At 32.1% G+C, this 26164-nt stretch overlaps 1 protein-coding gene across 1 annotated transcript; it reads left to right on the top strand.

Annotated features, from left to right (window-relative positions):
• The first annotated feature begins 1331 nt into the window (after positions 1 to 1331).
• LOC143071201 (uncharacterized) lies at positions 1332 to 25471 on the top strand. Its single transcript, XM_076245366.1, has 19 exons — positions 1332 to 1366; positions 3149 to 3917; positions 6426 to 6496; positions 7185 to 7256; positions 7442 to 7576; positions 8207 to 8329; positions 9911 to 9982; positions 10400 to 10629; positions 11629 to 11721; positions 13250 to 13336; positions 14867 to 14971; positions 15864 to 16050; positions 17999 to 18142; positions 19086 to 19171; positions 19930 to 20000; positions 21267 to 21439; positions 22455 to 22584; positions 24374 to 24447; positions 25313 to 25471. Exons 3-19 carry the CDS (start codon positions 6493 to 6495, stop codon positions 25315 to 25317), a joined length of 1791 nt encoding a protein of 596 aa, XP_076101481.1. The 5' UTR covers positions 1332 to 1366; positions 3149 to 3917; positions 6426 to 6492; the 3' UTR covers positions 25318 to 25471.
• The last annotated feature ends 693 nt before the right edge of the window (positions 25472 to 26164 follow it).

Below are 26164 nucleotides of genomic sequence, written 5' to 3'. Positions count from 1 at the left end.
ATTTTATTGAACTTCTTGGTGATGTTCTTTCCCGCTCTTTTCTATACATTTAATTTGAATTTGACAACAGCAGTAAATTCTGTATCAGAATTAAGGCAAAATCATCGGTGTCTGAGAAAACAATTAGTGAACCTGTTTGCCTTCTTTAAAACTTCTCGTTCTTTTTTCTCAAAAAGTTCATTAAAAAGTACCAATCCTTAATAGACAAATATATAGTGGTACATTATAGCTTGTCGAACAATACAAACCAAAAAGTGATTTAACTTGATGTTAAATGCTGCGAAACAGGAACTGCATGCAGACAAATACATCAGAATCGATTTGAATGGCTTGTAGAAAAATCTACATGACACTGATACATTTACATTCAACAATGAAGTGATGGTCATTCGTGAAAATAACTACAAAAAATGTCGACCTTAGCCACGGCAGTTACAGTTATTTATAAAAACAAAAGTAGCATTCAATTTGATCAATCATATACAAACTATATTACTTATTATAATAAACAAGGAGAACGAAGTGATCCGGAGTGATTGTATAAAACCTGTTTTCTTAAAACGATCAACATTTTAATGGGCAATTCAAAGCTCATCTACCCTAATAGTTTCCACATGTTGTAATGTTTGAGTAAATTGGAGCTAAATTCACGTCACAGTGCAAAAAGGGAATACAGAAAATATATAAAGGCTAATCATTAGCTCAGTTGAAATTACTTCGGTTCTGATATGATTTTAAACGAATCTGTTTCAACTCTTTTAGGCAAAGTACACGTATATGGATGTTGTTATTTTTATGTCAACTTTTGGCCATATAGTTTTGATATGAGCGTCACTGATGAGTCTTATGTAGACGAAACATGCGTCTGGCGTACTAAATTATAATCCTGGTACCATTGATAATTATTCGACTGTTTTGGTTCTGATACATTCTTGTCAGCAAATAGTCGGCATTGATCGTGCATGATGACGATAAACACAGAAAAGCGCTTAAGTGTGAATTTATTTAACTTCTGACTCAAATTTGCTTACTTTATAGTTGTGTTATATTTTATAAAATTGCTGTTAGACTTTCCGGAATTGCACTATTTTAAATATTGTTTATTCGTTTTTATAATTGACACTGCGTATAAAAGGACAATTTAGAGACTATCGCTTGATCACCAGGCTGCAATATGTTTTCTAGTGCTAGGAATATGCATTGAACTGCATGTAATCCAACAGAATACTTTATTCGGCAATTATCTCAAAACCGAAAAACAAAAAATAAGATAAATTGTCTTGCTTTCATGCTTACAAGGACATGTATTTATTTCTCATTTGCAGCCGCAAAAAAGATACAGAGGAAATCGAAAAGCAATTTGAAAGTAGGTAATTATTTATAGGCAGTATATTCAGTATCTTTGTTTACTCATTTCTCTGACGTTGTGTTGCTGATTACCCTAAACCTTTCATTCTTTTAAAAAAGAACTTAACATTGTTGTTTACACATGTTTAGCATGGTAAACATTATCTAATGAACTAGTACAGTACAATGTAAAACCAGCTGTCATTAAACTCCTATTTGTATTTTGTTAATTTATGTTATCATTGTCATTTTGCTTAGTTTCTTCTGTCATCTTTTTCTTACATCGGACCTGAACGTTTTTTAAACTGAGTTTTACTGTGACAAAACAAAACTTGATTTTAAGAAATGATTATGTATTCAAATTTCTTTATAACATGAAAAATGGGAATCCAAAAGCGAGCACATTGGTGATTTCAAAACCTAGTAATCTATGACTAGAGATACACTTACATAGTATCAGAATACATTCCAGACACATTAATACGTCCTGGATAGAGTGCGCACAAGGTGTATTTATAAAAAATGAAAAAAAAATCGAGAGCGAAATCATTCACTTGCCGAAGAAAGAATCAAACTTACAGGTTGATAATGTATTAAAAACTGGCATAATCAAGCAAAATGATTATACTCTTATTCAAACGAAAATTTGAAAATATCCGGTATTCTACCTTTTTAATACAGTTAAATCTGCCTCATATCTTGACTTACATCTAGAAATTGATAATGAGGGTCGGTTGAAAGCAAAACTTTACGACAAAAGAGATGATTTCAGCTTTTCAATTGTGAACTTTCCATTTCTAAGTAGCAACATTCCAGTAGCACCTGCATACGGGGTATATATCTCCCAATTGATACGATATTCCCGTGATTGCATTTCCTATCATGTTTTTCTTAATAGAGGGTTCTGCTCACAAGGAAGCTATTAAATCAAGAGTTCCAAATGGTAAAGTTGAAATCATCCCTTCGGACGCCATCACGAGTGGGTTGACCGTTATGGAATAACCGTTTCACAAATGATATCGGATATGTTCCTTACGTCGTAACAACAATCCACTTCCCTTTCATGAATGTGGCCTATCGAATTAGACTATTTATCGGATTTGTTATCACATAAGCAACACGACGGGTGCCACATTATGGAGCAGGATCTGCTTACCTTTCCGGAGCACCTGAGATCACCCCTAGTTTTTCGGTGGGGTTTGTGTTGTTTATTCTTTAGTTTTCTATGTTGTGTCGTGTGTGCTGTTGTTTGTTTGTCCTTTTCATTTTAGCCATGTCAGTTTGTTTTAGATTTATGAGTTTGACTGTCCCTTTGGTATCTTTCGTCCCTCTTTTAAAAGTTGCATGTTTTATACTCACATCGTGTTGCATTGATTTACCAAAAACACCTACGATTAAGACTAAGTGAATAAGTGTAACCTTTTGAAAGTTTGGACGTCACTGCGGTTAAATTCAGGAAAGTTCGATTTAACTTTGAAAGAACACCAGCACCTACGGTTGGTGAATGAACTAGGTCGTATAAATGATTACTATTACGTATACTGTGCTTATAGGACAAAGAAGATGATGAATAATTAAGCTGGGGGTTAAAAACACAATTGTTTCCACAATCATAAGTTACAAAGGCGTTTTACACTTCATTCTATATAACGGTTTAATGGATAACACACACTTTAAAATTGATAACAAATTAAACGTACTATAGACTTACAGAACGCTAACAAGGTCACAGTACTAAACATACTACAAGAATTATTGTGAAAATTTAAACTGATTGATACATATCTTTCTCTATATGTAGATGTTGCAAAGGTTGTAGATTCATTGGCGACACACAGTGAACTTAAGTCTACAAAACTAAAGGAAATTAAAGAATTGGTATTTACTTTGTCTGAAGATGTGAATAGTATAACCGAAGCAGTGAGACATATTAAAGATAGCTATATTGAACGGATTATTGCTTATGGCAAGAAATCGGAAGATGCAAAAGATAGACTTGACATTGTTTCAGTCTCTTCAACATTAAGTGGTAACACAGATGGTTTCCCAATTGATAAATGCATTCCATTACCCGAAATAGGTACATCCTGTCCATCAAATAATGTAGAAAAATACAGACAATTTGAAACAAATACCACTGACGAAAGTATTGAATATATCCGTCCTGTAGATTGTGATCAATGTGAAGATGATAACTTAGACGTCGATACTCCATCCCAAAAGATCGCCTTTCGATATAACAATAAATCAGGATCCGATATAACAGATACAAACAGTCACATTGACAAACTTGGTTTAAATAGTGAAAAAGTAGACGAAACTGATGAAGCTGCCCATATTCAAACTTTGTCAAAATCAAATGGTAAAATACGTAGAAACGATTTGGGTTTTAAAAGTTTGTCAACAGAATGGCACTATGATAATCGTTTAAGTTTCCATAGTAAAGGCTTTGAAGTTACAAATTGTTCTCCAGTATCTGATGTCAAGAAATCTGTAACAAATAAGCCTAATATCCAACAACAACATTCAGATTTTACAGATGCAAGATCACAATTTCACTCACACAAAAGGTAAATATAAATTTCAAAGACTTGTGACCTTTTTTTTTTTTTTTTTTGTTATACTAGTATTAAAAACATTCAATTTAAATAACAAAGATTTGAAAGTCTAGCGTAATTTTAATATTAGAAAGTCAACAATTTATTTTCATGAATATATGATAATTTTTTAAGGTGGTACCCAACACTTCCACTAAAATTAATTTGGCTCGTTTAATTTTCATAAGATTTTGTCAAAGTATTTACTTTGAGACTTTAATAAAAATATAAAAATTAAAATTTTTTGAACCAACCGTTTTCAGCTTTGATCATTGAGAAGCTTAATATTCCTTTTACAACACAACGTAATTAAAACGTTTAGCTGACTTTACAGAGTTATCTCCCTGTAGTGTTAGGTACCACCTTAAATGTTTGAAATTGAAAAAAAAGTAATTCACCTCTATCCCATGCCCTAAAGTCTGTAAAGCGAGCTACATGTATTATTGTTTATTTATTATTAGCTGCCTTTAATAGGTGTAATACCACCATTGATTTTCCCCTATTAGTCTTTGTTAAATTTGCACTTTTCAAAAAAATGTGCAGAATTTATTTTTGTTTCAAATAAAGAAATACTTGGCATGAGTAAAGTTTTATCCTGTCCTGTACTACAGAAAAAATTTCACATAACATTTCATTGCATATAAGAAAATAACCATCATTGGAAGTTAACCTATCAAATTCCTCCCCTTAATTTACAAGGTTTAGTCACCATGTAACCTCAAGATTACAAAATTTTCTATAGAAATCCCAAATAAAAAAAAATGATGTTTTGAAATACCCAAGACATATGTTTATGACACAGAAATGTTTTTACTGCAATAAAATGTAGGATTAATTACCTACAACTGTCAAATTCAAGGGAATATTTTTTTAGACCTGCTTTCGTATACAACCGGATGTGACGTACCATGATTTGGTGGTATTACACCTTTTAAGATTAATATATTAAATTGAGTAAACCTGACCTTTAAGGATACCTCACATATACACATATGGTAAATTCTGATTTTGTTTTCAATTCTTATACGACGTTCTTCAAATGCTTTTAGTACACATCAATGGTTAAATATGAATATATTGGGTGTATTTGATGTTTTGGATGTCAGCTGATCGGTAAGGCATGACTTGATAAAGTAGTTATCAAAGGTACCAGGATTATGATTTAGTACGCCAGACGCGCGTTTCGTCTACATCAGACTCATCAGTGACGCTCATATCAAAATAATTATAAAGCCAAACAAGTACAAAGTTTAAGAGCATTGAGGATCCAAAATTCCAAAAAGTTGTGCCCAATACGGCTAAGGTAATCTATGCCTTGGATAAGAAAATCCTTAGTTTTTAGACAAAATCTAAATTTTGTCAACAGGAAATTTATAAAAATGACCACATTATTGATATTCATGTCAACACTGAAATGTTAACCACTGGGCTTGTGATACCCTCAGGAACGAAACGTCCACCAGCAGTGGCATCGACCCTGTGGTGTAAATAGTTTTCAAAGGTACAAGGATTAAGATGTTCATGTTCCTGGTGTCTTTTACAGATTCCCTAACAGTATGACTTTTCGAAAAATTGTGAAAGCCATAGGGTGACCTGTGTTTAGGGTTTCTCGTCGTTTGACTTTTAGTATACTTGACTCATAAATAACGTAATTGAGATTATGCGGGATAGAATTGGACATTAGTAATTGTACATTCCTTTTTTTCAATCGATTCAAAGATCACAAACTCATCTGTTTTAAATGAATTGAAACAACATTTCAAAACCCTAAAAGGTATCGTTCAATATTTCAGAAAGCGTTATATGGTTTATGTTTGGACTGCTGCAAATGATTTCACGAAAAAAAAGACAAAGCAACACCAACCCCACCATAAACTTGGGGCGATCTCAGGTGCTCCGGATGGGTATGCAGATCCTGATACACATGTGGCACCCGTCGTGTTGCTCATGTTATAACAAAACCGGTAAATAGTCTTATTCGGTAGATGTAGTACCTGTGACTGATGCCCCAATATAGATTCTAACCATGAGTTGGGTGACCGTAATGGAATAACCGTTTCACGGATGATATCGGATATGTTTCCCGATCTTTGAATCGATTGGAAATAATTCCTTATACCGTTTTATCATGATCAGGTGTAATACCTGTGACTAATTATATGCCTAATTATGAATTCTAATCAAATCAATGTCTGAAATCCCATGCTATCTTCCCCTCTGAAAATCCTTTTTCTATCAAAAGCAAACGGCTAAAAGTTTTTAGTTGTTGTTTTTTTTTAAGTTTCAGATATTATTCACTCATATCAATAATAACTAACAGAAACGTCTATAGTTGTTGCATGTGAAACAATGAACAAAAATTGGAAGGCTTTGACTTTTTTGTCAAAAGTAGCAAATTTATTACCGAAGTTCGAAATATTGTTTTTGTTGCGTTCATTTCATGTGTTGTTTTTATTATTCACTATCGAATTACAATTACAGGACTGCTGACAATAGACGACGGCGGAATACAGGATTTTCAAATGTTGATACTGCCAATAATTCTACTATGGGTATGTATACATAAAAATATCCGGTTTTAGGAACTATTTCGTTGCTTTCCGATTGAATTGATATTCATCCCGTATGTTCATTAAAACTGTAAATACTTATCTGCATTACTGTTTAATTAAATCGGATGGTGCTTCATTATGATTATCAAATAAAGAATAAAATTCATTTGAAAAGAAATTACTAAGAATACAACTGACATGTCTGAAATAAATAAAGGATCTGAATTATCCTTAGATATCTGCTCTTTCGTTCTAAAGGACGTCTACTAGAATGTTAGGTAGTTCTTATTTATGTATGCCATCCGTCGAATGCTTCAATTGGTGCCAATTTGAATTCTGAGACAATAGAAATTTGTGGAGAACGGGAGGCAAATGGATTGGTTATTGAAAAGGGCTCAATCTTTCTAGTGGATCGTAAAACTTTTTTTTCACTGGTCATGTGAAGTAAATAACTTTGCTATGGCGCATTCAAGATGGTGGAATGACTTGTTTCACAATAGAATAAAGCCTGGTATTTCAATCAATCATAGAACCAGTTTAATAAACTAAACATTCCGTGTCAAATATATAATATAATCGAATCAGTAAAGGTTACGCGCTTAGTTTTACAATTTTAAACGTATCTCTTAGAGATGGTTTAATGTAATCAGATATCATTAATAATAGTTATTTTTCTGTTTTTCAATAGGCATAGATACTACCGGTCAACCAAAGACCATACATGATTGGATAAAACACTATAATCAAGTTTGTGAGCATGGTAAGAACGAAATAAAATTGTATCCATGATCATTACAAATAATAATTTGAATGAATAATTCACCAAACAGACAATTGTGTCGATAAATTTTAGTTGATATGTGTCTTCACCTTTGTTGCAGGTTATACATGCTTTTATTGAATGAATTTATGAATGGATTCAAAAATATTGTTCACTACTTTCAGCTAGATACAGACTTCGATCCGGTACAGTAAGGCGTACTGGTGTGCGGTATGTCACATTGGTATTAGATATATCAGAACGTCTGAGAGGCCGCAAGTTTAAAGTAATGAAAGAAGCAGCACTGGAGTATGTAGAAGGTACTGTACTTACATATAGATACTTGTTTTAGAATGGCAAATCAAATATTAATTGGACACGAAACCTTCATTACAGATTTTTTCATGTTTACATCATAACTTAGAAAAATGAAATCAACCAATAATCTAACAAAAAAATACTGGAAGTTCATTAGGTCTAACATAACTCATTGTTAAAATTTATTCTGGTAAAACACTTTAATAGTTTAAACCTGTTGTTGGAACAGAGAACTATAACAATGTATAATGATAATGCCAAAAACAAAAGAGAAGCAAAATCATTCAACAGAAAAAGATGCACTAATGTTAACTTTAGTAAAAACCTACAACCAAAAAATTATACAGCTTTAGCATACAAAGCGTGAAAAAAGTATCCAGTTGTGCATTATTGTTTATTAGAACTTGTTAAACATAAGTTTGCTTTCTGATTTATAATCATACTTTTGTATACTTCAGAATTCCAATACTATAGCATCGCCTGTTTGGGAGTTGAACTATAATGGAATGATATGGAAACAATTTGTTTTTATTTAAAACGTTTTTCATGTCTTTTGTCTGCTTGGTCATTATAGGTTAATGTATATAACAGTTTTACAAATTAGATAACATGTGCTTTAATTTCATCTACAGGTGTAAGACAAGTTTGGTTAGAAACTGGGTTAGAAGAGAATATTGGGTTAGCAGTATTTGGCGGAAAAAACCTACTTATTCATGAGTGTACTTCTGAACTAGACCTTATTTTGAGGTCTATAGGTAAAAAGTATTAATTCATGAATTCATTATGCAATAATGATTTACTTTTAATGGATAATGAACCTGCTTGTAGCGGGTTCATAAAAATAATAATATCATAAGTACAACATGAGAATTATCCGTTAAGGTAGTACAAAGGTATACCGCAATCTTGAATTGTACAATCACAGTAAATAATTGGTTTAGTTCTTTGCCCAAATCTGCAAATTTAGACACAGATTTGCAATATATTGGTTACACAGTTTCTTTATATAAAGAAAACTTATTTATTCATTGCATTATCGATTTTTTTTTTACAAATATCAAATATTTGTGCTTTTAGTATAGTTTTTAATATATAAAAAATAAAATTGAGAATGGAAATGGGGAATGTGTCAAAGAGACAACAACCAAGTGGCCATTTAAGTAGAGAGTTTAGTATGGCGTTTATTATCACTGAACTTGTATATATACATTTGTTTAGGGGCCAGCTGAAGGACGCCTCCGGGTGCGGGAATTTCTCGCTGCATTGAAGACCTGTTGGTGACCTTCTGCTGTTGTCTTTTCTGTGGTCGGGTTGTTGTCTCTTTGGTACATTCCCCATTTCCATTCTCAATTTTATCACTCTTTTAATATAAAATTGATATTGGACATATAGGAATTTATTTTTTTTTTTACTTTTACTTGTAGCAAGAAAACAAGTTCAGTGACGCCATTTTTTTTTATTGTCTTAAAATATATTATAACAACTATCTTCTCATATTGTATTTCAACATTCTATCTCATAGATTTCTTTTTATAAACACACATGTGCTTTTTCATGAACAATCTAAGCCAATTTTTGCAATTTTAAACGACTCGTACCCTGAAAATTAGCGTGGTGACCAATACATTTTATTATATCTTTTTAAAAAGCATAGTAAATATTGTTGACAAAGTATAAGAAAGTCTGTCATTTATTTTCCATACCCCTGAACTAAATTAATTGTACTTGTGTGTTTCATAAACAAATAAGGAGACGTTGTATGATGTTAATAAGACAGCTATTCACCACATTGAAGTGGATGTTAACAATAAAAGAACTGTACAAATAAGTTGAAATGGCTAGATTTGAGAATACTCGCAGTTTCAGACAGCAATTTCAAAGCCAATAATATCTAATAAAGAACTATATTTGGCTATTTTAGACACACAAATACACGTCAGACCATAGAAAGGGTAAATTAAAGACCATAAAGACTGGCAAAAACCATAATTCATATTTTTCTTCAATTATCCATTACATACCATAATTTCTTTGTTTTCTACTAAACTTGAAAATCACGATTTTTTTTATCAAGATTTTGTTTTATTTTGCCACCGTTCAAGGGATCAAGTTGGTATGTATTGTTTGAGTGCATATTCATTGATACGCACTGCAGATTCCTATATTTCATATCTGGGGTATCGTATTTTACATACCATTGTATATGTTGACATTTTTAAGGTAGCTTATCTGTAATTTGATAGATGAATTATCATGGGGTAATTTTTAAGGTTTTTTTAATAAAACAATTAGTAACAAATGTGTATATAAGAAAAGCACTATTTTACATTCATCAGATCAGCTTGAGCCATGTGGTGATGCACCTGCAGTTGGAGGGCTGTTTATGGGAATGGCTGGCGTTATAACAGGTACTTTTAGCTTCAAAGTTAAGGAATCGCATGTCGTTACTTTAGGGGAAATGTATAGAACTACCTTTTCATATTCTTGCTTTAAATTACATTTAATATGACCTCAAATGAGGAGCAGTCGAATGAAATCAAGTTTCCATTATCTTTTGAAGTAAGATTATTTTTTCACAAAGTCGAAAAATGGATTGGAAAAAAATGCGTGACGGTTTATCCTAATGTTTGAATGATTAGTGAAAGTAGACTGATATTAGTATAATATATAGCAGTATCTTATGAAACATGTGAAAGTGAAAAGATTTTGATAGTTTAAATATAATGAAATTACACTTCTTTATATGCTAAACTGTTTATTACTTTCTAATAATAAAACGCGAGTTTCTGAATTCAATAAGCAAACAATGTTCTTGTCCATTGTAGGTCCACGTGGAAGTATCGGCGATTTTCCAATCCAAGGACATATGATTATATTTACGGATAGCGGATCTGATGGAAACACGTCGTATTCAACTTCATCTTTTTCTTCTCCTTTATCTCTTGCGAAAGGAGGAATTGATTTAAAATCATTGCTTGAAAACGGCGGTATTACATTGACTCTCTCTAGTACAGGTATTAATGTGGGATCTTCACTTGATGACATTGATCTACATGTAAGACTTATTTTTTTTTCTTTGTTTACCACGATTTCAAATTTCACAAATCATAGAAAGCCAAATGAAATACCACCATATACGTCACCAAAAGGCTTCTAACAATAAAAATTCCACATATTTCATTTATTTAAACGGTTTGACTCAAAGCATAGCTTATTGTATAATCCTTTTACACAAATCAGTGACACATAACGCATTATTATAAGTGCTAAAGTATTTGTTATTTGTAATTAAAGGGAGAAGATACAACGGGGACATCGCTGATCGAAGAAAAGACAATTTCTTGAAAAAAAAATAGACAAACAGAAAAACAGACAAATGCAGTCCTTCAACCAAGCACTATATATAAACATAAGAAGAAGTGGTATGATTTCCAATGAGACAAATCTCCGGAAGACACTAATGGAAAAATTTAGACTGCAGTTCTCTCACAAGTGACAAATACTTACTGTAAAAAGACGGACATACACAACTATAGACTAAACTAATGATTGAGCAACATGAATTACTTTAAAAATCGGGTGTGAACTCTTGTTCATCATAATCAGACGTTCATATTCAACTAGGGTACTTTTTTATTTGGAAATCATAGCACAAATCGTTTTTGTATATAGTATCACCCTTTGAAAACATTTTTGATATGGTTTGAATTGTCAGCTAATATTTTGATAAATTGTTTTTTAAAGGTTAGGGCTCAGATTTGTAAAATATATTTTATGAAACCCGCCACATTTTTATTGTTTTGTTGTTAGTAATCTTCATATTTCAATGTTTTTCGTTATTTGGAATATTGTTTTTGCTCAGTTTATATACCAAACGGCATTGAAGCTGTGGTATTATTTATTTCAAGATTAATGCGACTTTTCTTGGTTTATGTCTTGGCCTTCCTCATCTTTTCGTGTATCACATATCTTATAAACAAATTTTCAAGAATTTCGGTTATATTGTTATTAGATGTAATGTAAAATAATATGACAATATAGTTTTTTAATTTAGAACCACGCAGGAGTAGAATCACTTGTTCATTCCGTTGTCGATTTACAAACCAAAGTATTTTACGTTCAAATTGGAAAAAATCAACACAACGCTGTAAGTATCTGTAATCTATACAATATTATCTTCAACTTAATGTACCGATATAATCTTTGTTCTTCAGATGAAGAAGGACGAACAAAAATTGTGCCTTTTCCTTTTCCTTAAGTTTATGAACGGATTTCAAGTTGATCATTGATACACTATATATCCTTTTAATACATACCAATGGTTGTGCATAATAATTAAGATTAACATCAATCTAATTAAAAACCGATCTCTCATCGATCCTGTTTCTGATATGTCGCGTGGGAGATCTAACAAAACCCGCTTTAAGGTCACATGTGAGTGACCTCGTAGGTGTGTCTTTTTCGACCAATTAAATTGAGTCTTCCACGATCTTGAAAGTTTAACGTACGGTAAAGGGATGTAACTAATTTTATTTACGACGAATTCGTCAGTCAAAATGATTCATAAACTTTTTTGATTGGCTTATTAATATGTCGTCAACTCATTTGCATATCATTATAAATTCATAACTTTTAGTTCACTCACATGTGACCTCAAAGCCGGTTTCGTTAGATCTCTTACGCGACATATCAGAAAACGGGAGCGATGCTAGATCGGTTTTTAATTAGATTAGATTAACATATTTCGTTTTTTTTCTCTTGAGATATGAATTTTTCGAAAGACGTGCATTATGTATTTCACAGCACAATAGAATTAAAATACACATATGCAAATTAAATCATTCTAGGCCTAGATGTGTAAACTTCATAAATACTAGAAAACACCCGGGATAACGCGGGTCCGTGACTGAATTAAAGTATATAACCATTCGTAAGCCTTATTTTAGTATTGGTATTGTCATCTGATAAAGTGATTCCGATTATGAGATACACAGTTTTCTCTGCTTTCAAATCTTTCTGTGTGAACCCGTCGACCTGGAACTTATTAATTATTGGTAACATTAATTATTTGGAAAACAAAAGGTCCTGGAATGGAGTATTTTTTAACCAACAGCATTATTCTATATTAGTTATAAATAAAGTTGAATTATTTGATTCGCTGTTTTACGTCATGCCCGCTAACAAATTGAAAACTGTACCTATACGCCTTATTTTAAGTCCAGATTTTTAGTATTCGTATTGTTATCTTTGAAAGTCTTACTGATTAAAATACTACAATAGGGAACACTTTGACAATGATTGAATTTAGTAGTGTCAACCCTGTGATTATGACCCATGTATATAACAAAATCCTAAATACATCGTTTGGTGGTGCGCCTGTCAGATGCGGAACGTACAGATAAGGTAATAGGTAACAGGTGAATATACTATTCGTATCGGTATCGGATTTGACCCGGAACTTGTTAATTATTGGCAATATAATTATGTGGAAAACAAAAGGGTCTGGAGTAGTGCAATTTTTAATCTACACCATTGTCCTATATTAGTTATATATAAAGTTGAATTCTTTGATTGGTCTTTTTTACCCCATGACGGCTGACAAATTGGATTTCGTTATTTTAGTAATATAGATATATTACCTTTTTTATCATTAAAAAATGTATTGAATATTTCAGATAGTGGAACGTGTAGTTAAGGAAACGAGCGGGAGAATAGTTGATACCAGAGAAATGCAACGTTTAGTATTGATGACTAAAATCATGGTACGTTCAAGAATGACAATACACCTTATCGCTATTTGAAAACATGTTCCGCTTGACACGAGAGTATGTCCCGCTGAAACTTTTGACGTCATAAAACAATGACATTTTCATTGAGGCGGCAGATATTTTCTATTATGACGTCAACATTTTACTTGAACTTTTGTGAAGGACAGTAATGGCGGTTATATAGCGATAAGGTATATAGGCGCTTTACATATATCAATGTATGTAGTACTACTTTACATATATAGCATAGTGAAAGTTTGACGTAGTAATGGATAAAGATAGTTGATTTATACGAGGGCCATACAAAAATTACAATAAAACACGTTGATTTAAAAGTTCCGATTGATATCAAATTTCCTGGGATCACTTTACAGATACAGTTAAGTCGGCTTCATATCTTGACTTACATCTAGAAATTGACAATGAGGGTCGGTTGAAAACAAAACTTTACGACAAAAGAGATGATTTCAGCTTTCCAATTGTGAACTTTCCATTTCTCAGTAGCAACATTCCAGCAGCACCTGCATACGGGGTATATATCTCCCAATTGATACGATATTCCCGTGCTTGCATTTCCTATCATGATTTTCTTGATAGAGGTTTGCTGCTCACAAGGAAGCTATTAAACCAAGAGTTCCAAATGGTGAAGTTGAAATCATCCCTTTGTAAATTTTACGGACGCCATCACGAGTTGGTTGACCGTTATGGAATAACCGTTTCACAAATGATATCGGATATGTTCCTTACGTCGTAACTACAATCCACTTCCCTTTCATGAATATGACCTACCGAATTAGACTATTTACCGGATTTGTAATCACATAAGCAACACGATGGGTGCCACATGTGGAGCAGGATCTGCTTACCCTTCCGGAGCACCTGAGATCACCCCTAGTTTTTGGTGGGGTTCGTGTTGTTTATTCTTTAGTTTTCTATGTTGTGTCGTGTGTACTATTGTTTTTCTGTTTGTCTTTTTCTTTTTTAGCCATGGCGTTGTCAGTTTGTTTTGGATTTATGAGTTTGACTGTCCCTTTGGTATCTTTCGTCCCTCTTTTATTAAAACATGTAATGTCTACGACCGCTGCTTTTCGGTATGCTATTAGTGCTGATGCTTATATAGATACAACAACACGTCGTGTAATCAATAATACTCAGACACTATTTTGTATGATAAATGTATGAAAATAGTGAATCACTGTCTATACCATTGTCGCGAGTCCTGATAACAGTACCACAACGGGTGCCACATGTGGAGGATATTCTGATTACCCTTTAGTTCTTTGTTTAACAGTTTGAAGATTGTTCCAAGTTTTTAAGTCGTTGTAGGGTGGTTGTTTTATTTTTGGAGTTATTTTATTGTCCTCTGATTGACCTACGAGATTTGATTCTCCCTTTTGAAGTCACATTCGCCCCTTTTTATAGTTATCATAAATTCATGTATGTTATATTTTCTTGTAGGGGGGTTTTCTTTGATGTTACTAGTATTTTTTTGTTTTGTTTTTAACTTTCTGTGTTTTCCTTCAGATTCTAGCTTCCAGAATAGCTCCCAAAATTATGCATTCATTAAACCAGAGCAAAGAATTAATAAAACAACAAATAAAAGAAGAGTCAGGTAGTGATGATCCGTATGTAAGTTGATTTCGACTAATTTCGAAAATTTTTATTACAATGTATAAACAATTGAAACATGAGACCATGCAATTCTTGTAAGAACACACTACGTAATTTATACAGTACAAAAAACGTCTATTTCTTAGGGGAATAATTCAAGAACTTTTAAACTTCAATTTACTACTCAAACATTCCATAACATAAAAAGAGTCATATGCTACAAATCCTCAGTAATACGAAAACAATTTATTCATAGTTATTACCGAATATAAAGGCAACAGTAGTATACCGCTGTTCAAAACTCATAAATCCATGGACAAAAAACAAAATCGGGGTAACAAACAAAAGGAAACGCATTAAATATAAGAGAACAACGACACAACATTAAAATGTAACACACACACACACACACACACTCACACAAACACAGAACCGGACTAAGCATTAGACAAAATCCTTTGAGAATAACAAATATAACATCAAAACCAGATACATGAATTTTGGAATAAATAAGTACCGTTCCACGTCTTATAGTAATGTGAATTCACACTCAAAAATAAAAGAAAACAAACGACACAACGGAAACACAACGTTAAATTGTAACACACAGAAACGAACTATCAATGATAATTTATGTCAACAAATGAGTGTTAACACCTGGGCTGGTGACTAAAATTACTTTTAATAGTAAATGTGTTCTTTGTTGTGAGTTTTTGCATACTATTTTAATTTTTGAGAAGTATGAAATTCAAGCTCTAAGGAGTCCCTAGCTGAGGTTAAAATTTTGAAATCCTCAAAAAATCATGCAAAATTTACATGTTTTTACAGCAAATATTCTATAGTAAAAATTTGTTTATTCGCAAGTTTTTTTAATTGATTGTTTTTGTCATTTATACAAACATTGGTATAGAACGACTGCCTAGATATGGTACTTGAATTTGCAAATCCACTTAGCGTAGAAAATAAAAGAGGTAACTTCACTGAACTTACCAGTAGGTCTTTACAACTTGGTGATCGAGTACGGCGTGGGCCTGACTGGCATTACGGTAATCAGGATAAGCAAATGGCTGGAACCGTCATTGGACAACAATCCCATGGTACGAACATGTACATAGTATTTGTATTGGTTTTCTATAAGTCGGTTACTCGAACACATATTTAATATAATGGCTTTTAGAATGTAATACCGTAAGCATGTGAATCATTACATTTATAAAAATACAAACAGTTAAGTTAAGAAATGTGCATGTAAATAGACAATCAGGTACTTAAATCTTGATATATGCAGGAATGTTTGATTGGTTCATGGTATTAATAAATCAGGGTCAAACGAATCTTGTATAAATTATCTTGACAGGATCATTTTGTCAGGACTATCGGCTTTTTTTCAAGAATTTTCTTTGGTATATATTCAGTTGTTTACAATAATGTGTAATATATTGTAAAGAAATTATCAATTATTAAAAAAAAAATACTCTAAGCAGACTTTTGATTACCAATTAATCTCAAGCTTACAGTCTATGTACTACTGATTTTTCTTCAATTTAAATTTGTAAACATTGCTTACATATATTTTTGTGCAGTCCTTTTTGATTGGATCAGACATATATTATACGTTTCTACTCAGACTTCTTTATCTTTCTTACATGGTTACATCTTATATTATCAACTCGTACAAATTTTTAGGCAATACATCTTGAATAACTAGTAATGCAATTTCAATGTTGCCCCAACAAAATAAAGGAAATCTATGTATATTTGAAATGAGTACAATTACTAGTGTAATAGCTTTGATGATATAACACATCTGTATATAGTTGAATTGATGATTAACGAAATATTAATTAAAAACTACCAAAATATGTTTCAATGAAATATATTCTGAAGGACAAATAGTAGTGTCTAATATGTACATTTCAAGTTATAGAATGATACGTTTAATAATGATATTTAGTATTTTAAATTGTTTTGAGTTTGTTTTGTGTCTAGTCACAAAACAATGTAAAACCTACGAAAAGTAAACGTTAAAAGGTTAAAATAAAAGAGGGACGAAAGATACAAAAGGGACAGTCAAACTCATAAATCTAAAACAAACTGATAACGCCATGGCTAAAAATAAAAAAAGACAAACAGAAAAACAATAGTACACATGACACAACATAGAAAACTAAAGTATAAACAACACGAACCCCACCAAAAACAAGTGGTGATCTCAGGTGCCCCGGACGTGTAAGCAGATCCTGCTCCACATGTTGCACCCGTCGTGTTGCTAATGTGATAACAAATCCGGTAAATAGTCTAATTCGGTAGGGCACATTCATGAAAGGGGAGGGGATTGTAGTTAGGACGTAAGGAACATATCCGATATCATTTGTGAAACGGTTATTTCATAACGGTCAACCAACTCGTGAAAGCGTCCGTAAAATTTACGAAGGGATGATTTCAACTTCACCATTTGGAACTCTTGGTTAAATCGTTTCCTTGTGAGCAGCAACTCTCTATCTAGAAAATCATGATAGGAAATGCAAGCACGGGATTATCGTATCAATTGGGAGATATATACCCCGTATGCAGGTGCTGCTGGAATGTTGCTACTTAGAAATGGAAAGTTCACAATTGGAAAGTTGAAATCATCTCTTTTGTCGTAAAGTTTTGTTTTCAACCGACCCTCATTGTCAATTTCTAGATGTAAGTCCCGATATGAGGTCGACTTAACTGTATCTGTAGTATCCTTTATCTCTAGTTCGATGGGATAGATGTGTTCCACATAGTCACCAAATTTTGAATTATTTTGTGAAAGAACATCATCTATATAGCGGAAAGTAGAGTTAATGGATATTGCTAACTTCTTATCTTTCTTCCTAAGAAAAAAAGTACGAAGCCAAAGAGCTTTGTGTACACAAAAGTAACGAAATACATACAACGAAAAATTTCTTTTCTTATTAAACATCATTTTAAATATAACATAAGATATATTTTCTTGGCATACACGCGCTCATAATCAAATTAAATACACAACATTCGTATTACTTATCTTGTTTAAAGGTATAGCAAGAGTGCACTGGGATAATGGTGATACGAATATCTACATGCAATGTGACGAAACTAGTACATACAATCTAAGAAAGGTAGATGAACCTAGAATACTGGTTGATGAGATGATAGCTGTTGGTTGTAGAGTTGTTAGAGGTACGAATAAGGCACATTTATTATATAAAAAAACGGAAAAAATACTTTATTTAGTGGATAATTTTTTTACCACTTTATGTTATGCTATCAAACCCTTGTCCCTGGTTAAGTGAGTGTGGGTATGCCTTCCAACAGGTTAACCTCGCCACATCCACATCCGTATGTGCCAGTTCCAAGTCAGGAGACTGTTATTCAGTGGTTGCCGTTTTTTGTGATATATCATATTTGTATTTCGTTTATCATTGTGAACATAAACCAGGACGTTAGTTTTCTCGTTTGAATTATTTTACATTTGTCATTTTTGGGCCTTTTATAGGTGACTTTGCGGTCTGAGTTTAACTGAATTTTGAAGGTCGTAAGTTGAACAGTTGTTATTGTTTGTGTCATTCGGTATCTTTTGGAGAGGTGTCTCATTGGCAATTCCTTCACTTTTTTTCATCAAATTAATGTCAAATCTTTGCTATTTTACTGTGCATGGAACATGATTCTATAGTGATTATAAGCTTGTTGCGTGTAAATTACTCCGAAGTACAGACAACTATATATGAGATAGTGAGATGTCATAAATTACTCAAGAACCGTAAGCGTGCTTTTGTCATTTACTAACTTGACTCTTTTCATTTTTCATTGACACTTTCTTTCGTTCAATTTAAAGTGGTCAAACATTTACTGATCTTGAAATCTCCATACATATATTTTCTTTCCTTGCGTGTCTTTCCATACGATCTACTCAATTAAATTGTAAATCAAACAAATTTGAATGAAGGATCACCCTATTCATCGTTTTGTCGTGCATTTTATCGTATAATTTTTAAAACCTTATTCTGTTGCTGAAAATATAACATCCCACAATCGAAAAAATCAAATGTGTATTTATATTTTAAAATTTCATACATACAACGGAAAGATTAACAGAAAAAAGTCACAATTCGTTTTGTTATAGGACATGATTGGAAGTTTGGTAATAAAGATGGTGGGGTTGGAAGTTTAGGGACTGTTTTAGATGTGAGACCAGAAGGAAAGGCTGTGGTGAGTAATCATAGCTTTGATTTGTGTTTTACATAGTTCAATGTAATATCAATGTCTGATATTAATTTCAATACGTGTGATACGTCTTTTCAAAATATTATATATGTATGTTTAGTGTTGTTTTCATTTTGTAAAGCCTACATTCATATTTTATTCGATTTGTATTGTTTAGGGATATATATATATATATATATTATATTATAACGAACTGTTATTATTTGATGTGAAATGAAGTTTGCAAATTTAATTTTTTTTTATTATATACATTCTGTACATCGTGTTTATTTACTTTTGCTATATATATATATATATATATGTGTGTGTGTGTGTGTGTGTGTGTGTGTGTGTGTGTGTGTGTGTGTGTGTGTGTGTGTGTGTGTGTGTGTGTGTGTGTGTGTGTGTGTGTGTGTTATTAAGTGTCAATATGCTGTATGTACTGTCAACTAAACACGTTTTATCATTTAAAATGTGTTGCATGCTTTTGTTGTATGTTTAAACAGTTTTGGTTGTGTATCCTTTGTTGTGTCATTCTGACCGGTTTTGTCTGTTTGAGTCACTCACCAAATGTATTGAATTTAACAAACTATAAACAACTGTCATATATATACTAATATACATTTGTACTATCAAACACATAAATGATGAAAAGCGAAAGTGTCAAGAACTAATTTGCAAGTAAGAGCTGCATACCCCTTTAAACAAATGCATTACGTGGAAGGGTATTTCATATTGACTTTGTAAAACTTCTATTTCTGCAGGTGAGATGGGATTCTAAAAGAACAGGACTATATAAAATGGGACATAATGGACGGTTTGAAATAAAAGTACAGTGAGTATTAAAGTATATACATGAAAAATATGTTTCTGAATATTAATGAATGATTTCTTGGAAAATAAATCTGTTTCCTAATTGATCAACTTGATTTGTAATACCAACATGGTTTTTCCAATATTATTCTCCGTTAAATTTGCACTATTCAAAGTATTTAGCAGAATTTGTCTTTGTTTCAAATGAGGAAACACTTGGCATGAGTAACGTTTAATCCTGTCCAGTACCCCACACAAAATTTCACACAACATGTCACTGCATATAGGGAAAAAAAATCACTGGAAGTTAACCATTGAAATGAGGAATAACAAAAATGAAATGGATCAAATTTCACAATGTAGTTGTTTATTGAAAAAAATGTATTGCAGAGTGAAATTGATCACATTCTCGTATAGTGAACAAGTGTATATTTTGTTCAAAGAGAAGCGAAAGATATCACGCAGAGACAATCATATGTCGAAAATAAACTGACAACGTCTTGCCAAAAAAAGAAAAAAACACAAAGAGACAACCCGTAGTAAACAAAACACATCATAAAAAATGAAGACTAAGCAATACGAATCCCGCCAAAAACCGAGATGATTTCAAGTGCTCCAATAGGGTAATCAAATTATCACAAGGTAGGTCGGTAGGTCACATTCGTTAAATATGGACGGAAGAGTAGTTACTACATTAGTAACATATCTGCTATCAACTGTGAATTGAATTTTAAAACGGTTAACCAACTCGTGATGAAGCCGTAAAATTTACGAAGGTATGATTTCAACTACACCATATGGAACTGGGGAATAGCGTTTCATTTGGGAGTTATATACTATGTATGCAGGCGCTGCTTGAATGTTGCCACATAGAAATAGGAAGTTCACATATTGGGAGCTTAAATCAAGTCTTTTGTCATAAAATTTTGTTTTCATGTAAATTTATTTTCTTATTCATTTATTGTTTTTATTCAGTTCTAAATGTTATATTTTTGTGAATACTGAATAATTAAATTATATTTCTTAAAGAAGAAAACAATACGTGATCAAATTCAGATAAAAGCTTAAACAGTTATTTTTGTGTGTAAATGGTGATTTTATTATGTTATGTATTTGTTTGTTAAGATAATTTTATTTATTTGTTCCTTTGATGTCTTAAACAAATGTTATTGTAAACAATTTCAAAATCATCTGCTGTACCTTGTAGTAAGATCAATACAACCCGTTATGTAACATTAATTTCCATTTAAGAATAAACTAAAAACAAATCATTGGCTTTTCGTTGAAGTGGTGCACCTGTTAGGAGTAGGAGTAAAATGAATGAACACCAATCTGAATATCCACACACCTCGGACAGTGAATCAGAACCTGAATCATTTCGACCAAGATTCCGACCAACCAGAGACAATGCCACACAAGAACCAAATGATTACGTCATTCCGATATATTCTGATGCAACAGGTAATAATGCTTATAAAACCACGATTGTTGTAATTTATTTTATGTCAAGAGTTGAACAAATACATAACTGTACCTATATTGATATTCTGTTATCAACACTCATTGTCAGGCATTCGTTCGATACGTATTAAGGCTTTCGGTGGGATTTTATAGCTTTCTATACAAAAATGATTTTGCTTTTTTATCGCCATTTGGTGACCAGTATAATTTCTTTATTATATTTCTTTGTTCTATGATAGATAATCTTTTATAAGCCAGGTACCTTTTGAAAGCTATTATTTATGTGTGTCTCTGCTCTGTATGTTCTCCCATTCATTTCCATTGTAGTCCTGTCATGTAATGTTGTCATTTTAATGTTATATTTAACATTGCCATAAAAGCGTAAGGTTTGGCTAGCCACAAGACCCGGTTCAACCCACTATTTTTTCTTAAAATGTCCTGTGACAAATCAGGTAAATGATCATTGTTATATCATAGTTCGTTTCTGTGTGTGTTGCACTTAAGTGTTTTATTTCTTTTGTGTAGTTGTTCTCCTCTTATATTTTAATTTTTTTTCCTCATGTAAAGGAAACGCACGTCAGGCGTATTAAATTATAATCCTGCTACCTCTTATTACCATTTACACCACTGGGTCGATGCCACTGCTGTATGACGTTTTCTCCGCGCGGCTATCATCAGCCCACTATTCAGCGCTTTGGTGTTGTCATGAATATCAATTATATGGTCATTTTCATAAATTAACTGTTCTCAAAAGTATGAATTATTCGAAATATTAAGGATTTTCTTGACCTTGGCATAGATAACATTACATTTTGAACTACTTTTTGGAATTTTGGAATCTCAATGATCTGTTACTTTGTACTTGTTTGATCTAGGAGTCACTTATGTGTCTCTTGTGGATGAAACGCGCGTATGACAGATAATATTATAAGCCTGGTAGCTTTGATTACTAAATCAACTTTCAAATGTGACTTCTCTAACAATGTGACTTTTTAACGTATTATTTGTAAATTAGTGAGTGCCATTTGGGAATATGAAGAGGGCTCCGAGTGGAGACAGTATCCAAATGATATCAATGTAAAGATTGAAAAAGCTTATCAAAGAAAGAAGACAGGAAAAACAATCATCGAAATGGATCGAACAACGTGAGTTCGTGATAATTTTTAAATATTTTATTACTATTTTTTCTGTTCTCACACTTCTGATACTTTCAAATACCAAGAAGAAAGCAATGTCAGAGCTTTCAAAAACCCAGGAAAACAATTACACACGAATTAACAGACAGGGAAGTGAAAACTGTCAGAATTACTTAGCTTCAAAAGAATGATATAATTATTTATGCCGAAAGATGAAGCATGTTTGCTGTAAAAAGTGAACTGACAAAAATATCGAACTCCGAGGAAAATTCAAAATAGAAAGTTCCAAATCAATGACAAAATCAAATGCTCAAACACATCAAACGAATGGGTAACAGCTGTTATATTCTTAACTTGGTACAAGCATTTGTATGTATGTAGAAAATGGTAGATTAAACCTGGTTTTATAGCTAGATAAACCTCTCACTTGTAGGACAGTCGCATATAATTCGATTATATTGACAACGATGTGTGAACAAAACAAACAGACATAATAGGTAAAAATGTCAATAACTAGCACATTTGTGATTCAAATATATACTTGAAACGAAAAATTATATCTTAATACATTTGTTTTACGTACCAAATAAGCATTTCGAAAATTGATGTCCCTTCCATGTTGTTAAGAGCTCGTCCGAATAATGTTACTTGTGTTATTCCAATTATCTTACTAATCTCCGATTGCTACAGTACGCTATAGGCCGCTTGAGGGCGTAGAACTCAAGTCAGTTCGAAGCCAAAAAATTAGAAAGTACCAAAATCTGATATAAACGTTGAATAACCGATCAAAAACAAAAAAGATAAGCAAAATAAAGCATACATCAGGACAAAGAATTAGAGATATGCTTGAGAGAGATAAAGTCCTTTATTCAAAGTCTTATCGAAATATATTCTGTAACAACACAAATGTAATCGAATTATATTCTGTAACAAAAATCGAACAATATATGTACTTTCGTATCAGCACCGAAGCACTGGATACAGAGATGGTGATATTCTCTGGAAGTAGCAGTACATATACCATTGGATGTATCGACCTAATGATAGCAGTATATATTCGTATTTGATACATTTAAATCCTGGTACATTTGATAACTAAATCTATACGTTCAAGTCTTAGTTCATATTTGAATTGATATTATATTTGTAGAGTGTACATAACGATTATTGAATTCTACTGAGAATTTTGATTGAAAAACACTAATTAAAGAAACCAGGCTTTAATCTATAAAATATAAATATTGTGTTCAAAATCATAAGACCATCATTATGTAATCAAATAAGAAAAAAAACAAAATCTTATTTATTGATCCTCAGATCTTTCGCAGAATGGCATTGTGTACGTTTGTTCTCGCTATAAAACACTTTATCCATGCAATATTAACACCAAACATATTGCAAACATGCCAAAATATCTAACTACAGTTACATTAAGAATCGTTTGACAGCAGCAGGGAAGTAATATTATTAAACATGTATCCTTTGCTTTTATTTCTTTACAATTTGTATATAAAAGAGGGACGAAAGATACCAAAGGGACAGTCAAACTCATAAATCTAAAACAAACTGACAACGCCATGGCTAAAAATGAAAAAGACAAACAGAAAAACAATAGTACACATGACACAATATAGAAAACTAAAGAATAAACAACACGAACCCCAATATATATTATATAAATAATAATCACAATTCAATATAGAAAGTGCCCTTTTCATATAAACTTAGACGAATCCGACTGCAACGGAAATTTACCGTTTTAAATTGACCATATGAAGAACCCTTACTAACATTGCAGATACCAAATATATTTTCAAAGAATGATTCAAGAGAATCCAAGTAATAAGACAGAAAAGTCCATCCGCAGGAAAGGTTTGTAAATAATTGTTCGATATTGTCAAATTACAAAGTGGTGCATAAGTTTCATTCATTTCAGACTTGTTATTTAAAAACAAGTCACCAAAGGTACCAAGCATAATGCGTATTTTGACTGTACAATTCAGTTTGAATGTTAAATCAATTGAGGAAAAGATGAACATTGAATACAAATTATGTTATAAGTTATGTAAAAACTGGTGGAATTTGTTTTATACACAGAATAATGAAAGGGAGGTTAAAATATGTTTTATTGAATAAACAAAATGTTGTTAATAATAAAACGATAGGAAAGCAGTTTTGATACAGGATATGTACACGCACTAGTCTGCCACCGTTTTTGACAAACGAATTTTTTAAAAATAATTATGTTATAATTTCCAAGAACATAACATTGACATCAAAAAAATGTTAAAAAGCGTCAAATGTTGTGTAATTAACATTATACTTCGTGCAAATGAGGTTTGACATTTCTTAGAACTTTAAACTAGGGCAACAGTTTATCGATATTCATAACTGCAATATCGATTACAAAATACAACTCATGGTAACAAATTTGCGTTACCGTTCCATCTTTTCCAATGAAACCACCTGTTTCTATGTTGCGTTTTGTATAATGTGCTAGGTCCGTTTGTTCATTTTCAAGGCATATTTTTATTTTTTGGTCGACTTACGAGTTTGAATGTTCCTTGTGAATCATTCGCCTTTAAACTTTCACTAAAATTTCTACATAACGATCTTAAACAAATATAATGTTTAAATATTTGTTTGCTAAAAGGAATTAAATGAATCATATTAGATTAGATAGTTTGCAATGAGTAAAAGATAAAAGTACTTTAAAAAAACATTCATTATATTTTAGATTAAGCTGGGAGATGATAAAAAGAACATGTCTGCAAAAAACTGAAAGACTGAAAGTTAATTCATAAAAAGTGTATACTTCATAATTGTATCTCTTGTATAATGTTGTGAATTTTGTCTAATTCATATAAATGATGTAGTAAATAATGGAAATGTAAAAGGTTTTTTGAATAACCTCTCTCTCTGTTTTGTTATCAGTAAATTATTAAGGCTAAACTAAATATAATCTTTATATACATGTTACCATTCATAGCTTTCGGATCGCAGATCAGTACTCATAGTATCGGGGGTTTTTTTTTTTGTTATTGTGGGGGACGTATTTGCCTTTGTTAGATGTATTTCTGGTTTGTATCGGTCTGATGAGTTAATCCTTAGGTAGGGGAGGGTTGGCACCTCTAAACTGATAATACCACATTCTGTATGGGTTTGTTCAAAGTCAGGATCTGGTGAATCAGTGGTTGTCGTTTGTTGCTGTAGATCATAATTGTTTTTATATTCCTCATTTTCTTCAATAATTAGTCTGTTATTTTTCCCGTATGAATTGTTTTACATTTGTTATTTCGGGGCATTTTAAAAGTATCTATATTCAATACTGATTTTGCCACTTGGTACAATACTTTATACGGTGACCTATAGTTGTCTATGTCATTTGGTTTTTGATGAAGATTTGTCTTATTGACAATCATACCTCATGTTTATATCCTAAATGATTTATTATAACTGAGTTAATTACTGTGGTATTTGATTTATTGTATTGGTGCTTAATTGTGTAGAGGTGTGTAACACACCAATAAAGTATATAAGTGTGTTTTGCCTCCTGAAAGATATATGATTTTATGTCGAGAAAAACTGA

Source organism: Mytilus galloprovincialis, chromosome 4, assembly GCF_965363235.1.
Source record: "Mytilus galloprovincialis chromosome 4, xbMytGall1.hap1.1, whole genome shotgun sequence".
Lineage (NCBI taxonomy): Eukaryota > Metazoa > Mollusca > Bivalvia > Mytilida > Mytilidae > Mytilus > Mytilus galloprovincialis.
This window is presented reverse-complemented; position numbering and strand designations above follow the sequence as displayed.